General features: G+C 37.7%; 1 protein-coding gene across 1 annotated transcript; it reads left to right on the top strand.

The window, feature by feature from the left end:
- Positions 1 to 2,584: 2,584 nt before the first annotated feature.
- si:dkey-73n8.3 (uncharacterized protein LOC100150965 homolog) lies at positions 2,585 to 11,619 on the top strand. The gene is made up of 7 exons (XM_036558712.1): positions 2,585 to 2,771; positions 3,581 to 3,696; positions 4,547 to 4,702; positions 4,827 to 4,931; positions 5,394 to 5,603; positions 9,566 to 9,752; positions 11,177 to 11,619. The coding sequence occupies exons 1-7, from the start codon at positions 2,758 to 2,760 to the stop codon at positions 11,277 to 11,279; spliced, it is 891 nt and encodes a 296-aa protein (XP_036414605.1). The 5' UTR covers positions 2,585 to 2,757; the 3' UTR covers positions 11,280 to 11,619.
- The last annotated feature ends 1,455 nt before the right edge of the window (positions 11,620 to 13,074 follow it).

Here is a 13,074-nt window from a genome sequence, read left to right as displayed (position 1 = left end):
CTGTGTAGAACTGGATCATCAAGCTCTGCGGCAGGTTGAAGGAGCTGTTGATTTTGATTTGGGGTTTGCACCTGAAGTCCACCACCAACTCTACTGTATTTTGCTTGTTCAGCAATAGGTGGTTGCTACTGCATGAGGACGGTTGGTTATGAGGCTGACCATGGTGGTGTCGTCTGCAAACTCCAGGATTGTCACAGCTGGCTTCTTGCGGATACAGTCAATTAGTGTAGAGACTGGAAGACCGAAGAAGGGGTGTGGTACTCCAGTACTGAGGGTTCGGGGATCTAATGTGTTTTCTTAGCCGCCCCTGCTGTCTTCTGTTTGTGAATATAAATAAATGTGTTTAAACTCATTCTTTTCTCTTTTCCCTTTCACACTGTTATGGGGCTGAAGAGGCACTATGGCTGTTTGTTAAATTATGGCAGCTAATTTTCACAGCCAAGCTGCTTATGACAGTGAAATGGAGTTCGCCACCCTGTGCAACATTAGTAAATCTAGCCCCTATATATTAACCAGTAATATCATTCTTGACCTCGCCCTCCCTCCACCCCACCTCTTATGGAGAGAAAACGCTCAGCTAGCTCATAGACCCTCTCTAATACTATGTTTCACTCACAAATATTTCACAGTGCTGAAGGAAAGTGCGTTTTCAAATTCACGTTGACTTTAAAATATCTTTTTTGACAGAGCTTCAGAGTTGATCTCCTGCTCCTAATGAGAACTCTGGGAAATGATGGAAACTGAGAGATCACCAGTGGGGTCATTTCTTGGACTCTAATGTTCCTTTTGCATGTTCCCCATGTTCAAACAGATCATACTGGATCGAGTATCAGGGAGAAAACCAGATATGGACACAGGTGCTCCTCCTGCTTGGCTGGAAACCACCGGATTTTTAAACATGAAGCCGTGAAAATGCAGAGTTTCCCATTGTCACCTGAGATGATTTGACTTTAAATCTCCTCTCAGAGCAGTTTGTCACATGGTCAAGGTAGATTTCTAAATATTGTGTTTTTTCCCCTCTGACAGGGAGCTAAGACTTTCTCACGTTTCTCCTGATGGACCTGCCGAAATGTGGTCTTACAATATGGTCTTACAAAGAACTGTGTGAAACATTAATAAGCTGTAAAAATGTCTCACGTTTATTAAAGGATATTAAACGAACTAATGTAGCTGCAGATAAGTGTAAAATGATTGTAATATGCTTGTCCCTTGCAACTTCACAGTCCAATGGCGGTGTGCTTTACACCACTCCAGCTGACACTTGGCATTGCGCATCTTAGGCTTGTGTGCAACTGCTTGACCATGGAAACCCATTTCATGAAGCTCAGTTCTTGTGCTGATGTTGCTTCTGGAGGCAGTCTGGAACTCTACATGCTTTAGCACTCAGGACTATGTGAGATGGTGTGGTCTGCAGCTTTGTGGCTGAACTGCTGTTGCTCCTAGATGCTTCCATCTCACAATTATAGCAGATCTAACAGGTCAGAAATTTCATATTTAAAGTCAACCCATTGTACTTCCAGTGTTTGTCTATGGAGATTGCATGACTATATGCTTGAGTTTATATATGTGCTAGCAATGGGTGTAGCTATAACACACACCTATCTATCTATCTATCTATCTATCTATCTATATATATATATATATATATATATATATATATATATATATATATATATATATATATATATATATATATATATATATGTATCATCCAGCATCTTATTTTTATCTTTATCTTATATATAATGTATCATCCAGCATCTTATTTATCTATCTATCTATCTATCTATCTATCTATCTATCTATCTATCTATCTATCTATCTACCTATCTATCTATCTATCTATCTATCTATTTATCTATCTATCTATCTATCTATTTTATTATAAGTTAATTCTTTATATTCTGCAGTGTTCTCAGGCATCATTCTGGAAACATTTTTCTTTACAACCAAAATGGTTTATGTTTTTGAAAGCATTGATTTAAAATGTTTAAATTGTATCTATTGAATAGATTGAACATAATCTTATCTGGCTAGAAATATTAGATATAGTTACTGTCCAAAAATATGTGAAATTTACAGGAGAGGGCAAAAACATTCTAATGTAAAAAGATTTTATTCCATACAATCTTGGAGTATTTCTATTGGTCCAGTAGGTATGAAATTTAAAGAGCATCTGCTGAGCTCAAACTATGCAGAAAACTAAAAATCACAAAATGTGGAGATACTGGTTCTCTTTTGCAATATAGTGATGATATATTGCCTTCATTTATGATACTTTTACATGCCAAGATATCATTTTTGTTTCAAGTTCAGTTGACGTACATACAAGCTCTTACGAAACCAGTGCCCAGTGTGAAACACATTGAATTTGGCTTTATATGAAGCAGTGGCTTTGTGTCTTTATCACCGCTGAAGAGAGGCACAGATGTGCAGTCACACAGTCTCCTCTGTTTTCGCTGGTTTTGTGTATTACACAGATACGTGTGAAATACAAAAACAGCCCTGAGTTTCTGCCCACCAGGCCAGATCCATTTGTTCTGACATCAGGCAAAGGGGGATTTCTGTATGACCTCTTTTGATCAGAATACAAGATGAGTTCGGGCATCATAAGACTCATTAAGAACTCCAGAGAACTTTGCGTAGATCAGTTTTAGCCTGCGCACTTCTTCTGTTATAAAGATCCACAGTATTTCAGTGGGTGTAAATACAACTCTCATAGTATTCCAGTGGAGTTCGCTGAAGACTCAAAGGACAATGACTGGTTTAAGGTAGGACTTTATCCAATTCCAATTTTAAAGTATTAATATTGTATTACATGTGATAATATATATATATTTATATATATATATATATATATATATATATATATATATATATATATATATATATATGTGTGTGTGTGTGTGTGTGTGTGTGTGTATATATATATATATATATATATATATATATATACAGAACGTGTGTGAAAGCCTTAGGCAGCTGATAGAAATGTTCAAAAAGGTTTATCTCAACAGTGAGTGTGTTTTTCTACTAAAACAGATTTTAAAACATTTTCTGCTTCTCATGATTCAAGAAATCTCAAACACAGTGTGAAAAACCTGTGTTTTTTTTTTTAGATCTGAAGCCAGAGTGGAGCTTGATTTTCACCTCTCTCTCAAAGATGAAAGCTTTAAGTGCTGTTTATCTGATGAGTGTAGTTTTGGTTGTCTACCAGGTCATTTTCTGTCTCAGAAACTTTCACTTAATTTACTTTGACCTTTTCCCTCTTTATACAAGTGTATATTGCGTAAAAGATATTTATCTCCTCAGAAATGTATATTCTATGTGTGTGTAAATATATATCTCCAAAATGGCAACTTTATAGAAAAAGTGAAAAAACAAACTTTACTTCTAATGTAAGTCAGTGGAAACAGACTTTTTCCAAGTCATTTTGGGCCGTTTCTTTTGGTCCATTCATCGTGAAATTTACGCACAATGTAAACGGCAACAGGCATTACAAAAAATGCTGGGTCACATATGCCGAAGTATATTGTAATGATGTGTGTATATTATAATGATATTTATGTTTAACATTTAGGAAGCTCTTTGTCAAAAGCTGGTCATCAGATGTTCGGTTAGATGGGAAAACTGCTATTGTGACTGGAGCAAACTCAGGAATTGGCAAAGAGACCGCCAAGGACCTCGCTAAGAGGGGTGAGTACAGTCTACAGCAGCTAACTGTACTGAATAATGGACAATTGTTTCTATTTTTCTAATGAATTTTCATGCTTGTTATCATGCCTTATAAGACATCTTTAAGTACTGAAACATAGTCAGCTCCTTAAACCCATATCCACACTTAGCTTCCTCAATTTTATAACTACATACAGTCATATGCAAAAGTTTGAATACCCCAAGTCAAATAACATGTTGATTTTCTGAGTGAAAATATTGTAACACATCTTCTACAGAGAACACACTCAACTTTTAACTTTTGCCACATTTTATGTTTGTATGTTAAATTCAACATAAATTCAGCGTTTGTTGAGGGGTGCCTGAACTTTTGCATACGACTGCAACTTGCATAAGAATTTTGTGTTGTGCATTTTAAGAATTTAACCCTTTTCTTTCCAACCAAAAATGAACAATGAAATAAGAGCATTACTATAATACTTTCAATACAATACAAGAAGCATGATGATTCCATTAAATAAAAATGAGCTAAAAATGGCAGATGTATATTTTTTTTATTTCACAGAAATCATTAGGCCTAAAAGGCCATGAGGGTTTCCCTCTGAGTTACCACATAGCATGTTTTAATATTACTACCCATATAATAAACCTACAGTTTAAGGGATTAACTTTGGGTTGCCAAGCTGTAAAATTCAGGTCCAGAAAGTAAAAAATCCTCCGCAGGATTTTGTTCCAGCTGTGTGGCTTTTCTAATGAACTAAGCCACAGAGGTGTCCAGGCAGTTGGAACAAAATTCTGGGGAGAATTTGTTGCTTTCTGGACCTGAATTTGACACCTCTGCTCAGTTCACAGTCTATGTGTATGTGTGCAGGAGCACGAGTGATCCTGGCCTGCAGAGACATGGCCAAGGCTGAGCAGGCGGCCAGTGAAATCATTCGAAATGTGGGAGTGGCCTCAGTGGTGCCACACAAACTGGACCTGTCGGACACCAGATCAATCTGTGAATTTGCAGAACGCATTTACAACAGTGTGTCAAGGCTCACTTCATTTTCTTACACATTCCTCAAAAAGCCAAGTCAAACTTATTTTACGTGATTATATATAAAAATGTACCATAGCTCTGATTTACTAAAAATATTTTTGTCTTTCAGCTGAAAAATCTCTGCATTTCCTGATTAACAATGCTGGTGTGGCAATGTGTCCATATGCTACAACAGAAGACGGCTTCGAGATGCAGTTTGGAGTCAATCATTTAGGTATCGTTTAACCTGTTCATACTCTTGAACAACAGATAACATGAATACAGTCATATGCAAAACTTTAAACACCTCTGGTCAAATTACATGTTTTGATGATTTTCTAAGTGAAATAACACATCATCCTCTACAGAGAACAAACCTAAATATGTCATTTTCTGCTAATTTTAGTGCACATTTTCTATTTATTTAAGTTTAACATTTTGGAAAAAATAAAGTATAAAATATAACATGTGCCGTAACCTTTGCTCAGATTACATTTTGTGTACTTTTTTCCAATATGCTAAATTAATCAAATAAAAAGTAATTGTACATTGAAATGTGCAGAAGTGTGTTTCATGTAGAGGATATGTTAACTTATTTACGCTTAGAAAATCAACAAATCAGAATTACAATAGCACCTAACAAATGACTTATAGTAACACATTGCCACATTTGAAATGCATCTGTCATCCTGTGCAGGCCACTTCTTCCTCACCTTCCTCCTGATGGACCTGCTGAAACACTCGGCTCCGTCCAGGGTCATCAACGTGTCCTCTGTGGCTCACTCCATGGGCAAGATCCACTTTGAAGACCTCAACAGCGAGAAGAAATACCATCCAGTGAAGGCCTATGTGCAGAGCAAGCTGGCTAATGTTCTCTTTAGCAGAGAGCTAGCCAAAAGAGTAGAGGGTAAGAGGAACACACAAATGAAAGTCCTGTGTTTCTAATATAGTGGCCAGTGAGTGGAAGTACACAGTAGGTGTTTCTAAAGAAGTGGTCAGTGAGTGGAAGACAGGATAGGTGTTTCTAATAAAGTGGCCAGTGAGCGGAAATACAAGGTAGGTGTTTCTAATAAAGTGGCCAGAGAGTGGAGGCACACAGTAGGTGTTTCTAATAATATGGTCAGTGAGTGGAAGTACAAGATTCGCGTTTCTAAGAAAGTGACCAATAAGTGGTAATACAAAGTTAGCATTTCTAATGAAGTGGCCAGTGAGTAGATGTACAAGGTAGGTGTTTCTAATAAAGTGGTGAGTGAGCGGAAGACAAGATAGCTGTTTCTAATAAAGTGGCCAGAGAGTGGAAGAACAAGATAGGTGTTTCTAATAAAGTGGCCAGTGAGTGGACGAACAAGGTAGGTGTTTCTAGTAAAGTGGCCAGTGGGCAGAAGACCAAGGTGGGTGTTTCTAATAAAGTGGCCAGTGAGTGGAAGAACAAGGTAGATGTTTCTAATAAAGCAGACAGTGATCGGACGAACAAGGTAGGTGTTTCTAATAAAGCAGACAGTGATCGGACGAACAAGGTAGGTGTTTCTGATAAAGTGATCAATAGGTGGTAATTCAAAGTTAGCATTTCTAATAAAGTGGCCAGTGAGTGGAAGAACAAGGTAGGTGTTTCTAATAAAGTGATCAATAGGTGGTAATTCAAAGTTAGCGTTTCTAATAAAGTGGCCAGTGAGTGGATGTACAAGGTAGATATTTACATAAAGTGCACAGTTAATGTAGAAGCAGTACCTGATATCTGACAATCTTGCACTTTAGAGAGTAGTGAGATTAAGTTTTTGGTGTCTGCTTATTGGCCTGGAGTGAAAAAGCTAGTGATGAAGCAGTTGTTCCATGTAAGTGCATGGCTAATGGATCAGTCTTATGTTGCAGTGTAGATGTCTCATGTCTAAACCACAAGTATTCTGGGCTACACTAAAAAGAAGCCCTGTTTATATGGATGACACTACCATTCACTTGAAAATGTAAAAAGCCTTTCACAAGCCACCTATCACAAAGACACTTTCAAGAGCCAGCAAAGAATTTCATAATATAAAATGTAAAAAATACACCATATTGCTGGACATTCGTATCAACAGAGATAGTGATCACGTTTCAGAAGGAACCAATTGTAGGGTTCAGATTTTTTTCCCACTGCAGCCTAAACACTATCCATACTAACCAAACAGGGATTCAAACCCCACCCTCCGGTGTATAAAGCTGTAAAATTACCCATCATGCTATCTAATTGCTATGAAACCTACAGTTGCAAGTCTATTTAAGAATGAAAGAAAGTAAGGAAGAAACTTGGTTTAGCAACTTTTTGGTGACCCTAACATTCGTTTGGTTGTCATTCAAAATAACCACATGATGGAATGTGACGCTTTCTAAAATAGATTATCCATGCTGTACTGCTGGGGTTTCCAGCTTTGTGGTGAACCGTACATCCATGACAGATCGGAGTTACTAAGGGGAAATCTGCACAAGGGATTGTACAGTGGCAAAGCTTGTGGGACCCGAGCTGACCCACCCCATATGAATGCTGAAGAGTGCTTGTGTTAGGGGCGCTGCTAGGATCTAAAGACACTGAGAGCCTAGCCCAGGGGGGTCTGTGGGGGTTTTATTTATTTATTCATCTAACTTTTTCATGAATCTATTTATTTTCATCAGCTAAATGCACCATTTTCAGGTAATTTGTGACAAAAATGAAGACCCTAGACCAGGGGTGTCCAATCTTATCCACAAAGGCCCAGTGTTGATTCAGAGTTTCATTTCAACAAAGCAGAAGCACACATGGTCACTGTTTGAAGACCAAACTGACTAAAGCAGTGGAATCAGGTGTGTTTCAGCCCATTTGGAATGAAAACTTGCCCCTACACCAGTCTTTTGTGGATAAGATCGGGCCCCCCTGCCCTAGAACGTTGTGCAGCATAGCAAATGACAGCAAGAGAGAATGAATCACTGTTATCTACACATTCTATAATTAAATTAACGTTAATACCTAATAATAAGCAATCCCTCAGGCCATGTTTTCAGTATACTGCTGAATGATTTATGCCATTCAGTATCAGCAAAAAAAGCAGGTGCACTCATACATGCACACACAGTCCTATTACTTTATCCATATGTTTAAACAACACAGATCAAATAAGTAAAAACTGTAGTTTACTGAAATGTGTACTCACTTCACTCTTTCCCTTTCTCCCCATCATCTTCCCTGAAGTCTTATCTTCTCCAGTCCCTTTACTTCTGCTCTCCTTTCCTCCTTGGCTTTCTATGTATGTCCTCTGCCCTCATCTCTATGGTCCTCATATCTGTCATCTCTGAGATAAAATAAATCAAAGCAGAGCATAGATTATCTTTCAACTTCTGTGTTAAAAAATGTATTTCAGTAATATTATGTAAGGTTAAATCATCTTCAACCAAGCACTCTAATGTTATGAAAGCACAAAGCACCAGGGAAGAGGGCTAACGTGCTGTTAATTATAATGCATTTGGTTAGTTAGCTTTAATCCATAAAGAGGTTTTCCACTGATACTTCAAAATCCCCGTATAATTCAGTACTTGAGATATAAACAAAGTCACTCAGAGTGGTTTAATGTGAAGTGGTTCATTTGCAGAGAAACATACAAACGTGTCCTGATGTCTACAATGTCATTTTATTTACTCTTCAAAACCACCAGTGAACCTTCGCATCCTCTGAGTTTTTATATGTAACGTTGATGATGGTGAAATAGTGATAAATCTGAAAAAAAAGCTTTTCTTTGGGGACCATTTTCCCTTAGAATACCCTTCATGTATCCCTCCACAAAGAAGTGATTAAAAATGAGTAAATTTGTTAAACAGTATCTCAAAACTAAAATAAAACAAATGTCTCAGATATCAGGCAGTGCATTCATAACCATTTCATGTAATGCTGAAACTTTTGGAGTCATTAAACTCCACAGTTGTCTGGTTCCTATCACCACCATTAATTATAATTTTCATATATATATATATATATAGTTAAATGTATATATAGATAAAGTTATAATGTTTAGGCTCATGAGCAAGTACACCTTTTAGCCACATTACCTAGCTATACCTATACGCAGTGGCAGGCAGCTAACATCAGCAAGATTACAGTTAGTAGAGGCACCAGAGGTAAAATAGCGAGGAATTCCGAAGATTAAGTTTAGCACAGGTTATACCTTACTTTAAAGTATTTTAACTACCTACACTAGCTGGCTGCCTTAACTTAGCTGAATATTTTCAAATCATCACAATTTCATCACTAAGTAATATGAACAGTCCTGGCTTGCCCTTCACTAACCTTAAATAGTAAAACTGGAGACTCTTCTTCTGCAAGCTCAGCCTCCTTTATCCTCTGCTTTCAGAAAACAGAATGTATGTCCATGTCTAACGTAATCATTGTCTCTCTTCACTGCCTTTGTGTTTAGTGTGGAGGGGTTCTTAGGGGGGGCCTGACAGATACTCAAGTGGACAAAAATTATTTGGGCATCAAAAGATTCAGGGCTTAAGTCCTGAAGGCCCTCTCTTGACAATGCCCATGACTTGTACAGTCTGAGTGTAAAAAGGACAGTGACTTTTGCCCCCACAGCCTATCTACACTACTACTAATAACTACTATAACTATTATTAAATTAATACATTTCCAATTTATAAACTAAAAATATCTTAGTTCATTTCCAGTCTGCTGTCAGAATGGCCATTATAGGGACTGCAGAAAGAGGCTACAGGGATAATTTGGCAAAAAATCAAATCAAAAAGTTTGCTGATAATCAATGCATCATTTCTGAGAGTGCAGTGCAGTCATGCAAAGTTTCAAAAACTTGCATATAAAAAAAATGAAATGAATTCAAATGAAAAATATATTGCTTTTCTTCTTGGCAGATTTAGGAGTGACCGTTTGTGCAGTTGACCCTGGGCTGGTGAACACTCCGCTGATCCGGCACATGAAGAAGTCCCTCCAGTTCTTTGTGAAGACGTTTGGCTTTCTGATCCGAACTCCCACAGAAGGAGCATATACCAGCCTTTACTGTGCCCTGACCCCAGACCTGCTCACTGGGGGCTACTACAGGTGAGCAAGACTGAATCTACAAATTAAAATCATCTTACTTTGTACTTCTACTAGCTGGCCACTTTATTAGAAACACCTCACATGTTCACTATATAAGTGTAGAATTACAGACTGTAACCCATCTGTGCAATTTATCATCTTCCTGCTGCCCCTTAAAACAATGGTCAGTTTCTGACCACAGGACCGCTGTTGTGCATGCAAACATTACACACTTACAAGTAAAACTATTAAACCAATAATTTGCAGTGAGTTTTCTTTTTTCTTTAATAAAAATGAGGAAGTATATTGACTGAAGTATGAAGGATTTACAAAACTAGAGGCAAACTCAATTTTCCTCTTCATAGGAGAGCAAGTAAGCCACGTATCACATTTCAAGTCTTTGTGAAGAGATGTGAATTATTTCATAGAAGGGGGTTCTCACCGTCACACTCTTTGCTCACTAGTAGCTCAGCACAGAGTCACAACATCATGCACAAAGAGAAATTAGTGTTGTAGTTAATCTGATAACAGAGTTATGGGTAAAAAATGTATTCCATATTAATAAAAATATCTGAGTCGATTTCCAGCCTGCTGTTAGAATGGCCACTAGGGGGCCTGCAGAAAAAGGCCATGGGGATAATTTGGCAAAAAATCAAATGTACAGTTCCCACAGTTTGGCAATGGAATTATGAGACTAACATCGCTAAAAAGTAATGGAACCAAATACTCACCAACTTTGGTGCTAACTGCATGTTTACAAGTTGTTACAAAGTGGCCACTGAGTGAAAGGATATGGTGTGTGTTTCTAATAAAATGGTCAGTGAGTGGCAGTACACAGTAGGTGTTTCTAATAAAGTGGCCAGTTAGTCGAAGTATACTGTGGATGTTTCTAATAAAGTGGCCAGTGAGGGGAAGTATATCATGGGTGTTTCTAATAAAGTGGCTGGTTAGTGAAAACAAATTTTAGGGGGTTCTGTTAAAGTGGCCAACAAGTGGAAGTTCAAGGTAGGTGTTTCTGATAAAGTGGCCAGTGGGTGGAAGCACACGGTGAAGGTTTCTAATAAACTGGCCAGTTAGTGGAAGAACAAAGTAGGAGGTTCTAATAAAGTGGACAGTAAGTGGAAGTATATGGTAGGTGTTCCCAGAAGGTTTTCATCATTAGCTAATGACTTGTCCAGGAATGACGTCGTAAGGTAATTTAAAATAGACTTGCTTGTGGTTTCTGACACTGTATGACATATTATTGTCTAAAAACATGTACAAAATATGTTGCATAGCTTATAACGGTTGTAGCAGCCATCTTGAAGCCTGAATTGTTGCTTTAAGTTTCAACTTACAGTGAGTTTGGTCTTTTATCTGTCTTTCTGTATAACTGTGTATGTTTTTGTTCTCATCTAAATTAGCATTCTGGTGTAATAAGCCTGCTTTTTCCCTCTGTGCCACAGTAACTGTGCGCTGGCACCATGCTCCAGGGCTGCCAATGATGATGCCGCTGCTGCCAGGCTGTGGGCTGCCAGCTGCCATCTGCTGGGCATCCGTTGGAGATGAATGATGTTGTCCATGCTTGGAGATATTGCATGTTAAACAGTCTCTGTACAAGCTCATTTGAATCTTCTATTCATTTCAAATATGAACTTGTAATCCACTTAACTGTGAACGTTTCAAAAATGCATTATTCTTATAGCCTACTCTACTACACAGTGTCATAGGAAATGTAGGAAGTTAAGGTGATGTGAAATGGAATGGAATGTGTTAGAAGTGTTATATTCATGTTGTTTTATTTCACTGACTGTAAATGAACAGCCATGGCACTGTTTGCATGTTTGGGGTTTATTGGCACCACAAGCTGAAATGGATAAATAAATAAACAAATATGCTCAAATGTGAATGCAGTCCACAGAGATATTTTTCTTAGATTTTGGGCCAACCTTGGGCCAAAGTGACCAATTCATTTCTCCATCTGGTGTTGCTACTGAGGTTTTCTACATGTTCAAGCTTGTGTTTTTGCTATTATAGGCACTGTATTTTATTATAGGGGCTTCTACAATCCCATATCCAAAAAAGTTGGTACACTGTGCGGAATGTAAATAAAAATAGGATGCAATGATGTGCAAATCATATATACCATATTTTTAAAAGGAAAATACTACAAAGACAACGTATCAAATGTTGAAACTGAGAAATTGTATAGTTTTCTGAAAAATATATGCTCATTTTGAATTTGATGGCAACAACACATTCTAAAAAAGTTGTTGATTTGTCGGACCACAGGACACTTTTTCACTTGCCCTCAGCCCATTTTAAATGAGCTTGGGCCCAGAGAAGGTGGCAGCGTTTCTGGATCCTGTTTATATACAGTTTCTTCTTTGTGTTTTAGAGTTTTAACTTGCACAGATAGTAGTTTTCAGAAGTTTTTCTGAACCCATGCAGTGACTTCCACTAGAGAATCATATCTGTTTTTGATGCAGTACTACCCGAGGGCACAAAGATCATGGCCAGCAAATACTGTTTTTTTAGGCTTTGTCCCTTGCATACAGAGATTTCTCCAGATTCTCTGAATCTTTTAATGATATTACGTACCATAGATGATGAAAAGCAAAAGTTCTTTGCTATTTTACACTGAGAACCGTTATTCTTGAATTGTCACACTGTTTGTGTAGTCTTTGGTGGTGAAACTCCTCATCTTTACTTCTGAACTCAGCCTCTCTGGGATGCTTTTTTATACCCAATCATGTTACTGACCTGTTGCCAATTAACCACCAGCTGTTTTTTTAGCATTATACAACTTTACTTTGTTGCCTCTGTCCCAACTTTTCTGGAATATGTTGTTGGCATCAAATTCAAAATGGGCATATATTTTTCAATACACAATAAAATTTCTCAGTTTCAACATTTGATATGTTGTCTTTCGCATTTTTGTCATCTTCGTATTTTGTTTTTATTTACATTTTGCACAGCGTCCCATTTGTTTTGGAAATTGTGTTGTAATAAAATGGCCAGTAAGGGGAATTACAAGGCAGTGGTTTCCAGTAAAGTGGCCAGTGAGTGGAAGAACAAAGTAAGGGTTTGTAATAAAGTGGCCAGTGAGTGGAAGTACATGGTGGGTGTTTCAAATAAAGTTATTTAGTGGAAACATAATTTAGATGTTTCTGTTAAAGTGGCCAGCATGTGGAAGTTCAAGCTAGGTGTTTCTGATAAAGTGGCCAATGAGTGGAGGTACAAGGTAGGATGTTCTAATAAGGTGGATAGTAAGTGGAAGTATATGGTAGGTATTATCAAAAGGTTTTCATCATTTGCTAATGGCTTGTGCAGGAATGACTCCAGTGTTGTGGCGACAAGAAAC

Source organism: Colossoma macropomum, unplaced genomic scaffold (assembly GCF_904425465.1).
Source record: "Colossoma macropomum unplaced genomic scaffold, Colossoma_macropomum, whole genome shotgun sequence".
Lineage (NCBI taxonomy): Eukaryota > Metazoa > Chordata > Actinopteri > Characiformes > Serrasalmidae > Colossoma > Colossoma macropomum.
This window is presented reverse-complemented; position numbering and strand designations above follow the sequence as displayed.

Excerpts from the sequence above, each read along its gene's own strand:
- si:dkey-73n8.3 (XM_036558712.1), top strand. Across the intron at positions 4,703-4,826 it reads TGCAGAACGCATTTACAACA|CTGAAAAATCTCTGCATTTC; the intron begins GTGTGTCAAGGC and ends TTTGTCTTTCAG. Across the intron at positions 4,932-5,393 it reads GTTTGGAGTCAATCATTTAG|GCCACTTCTTCCTCACCTTC; the intron begins GTATCGTTTAAC and ends CATCCTGTGCAG.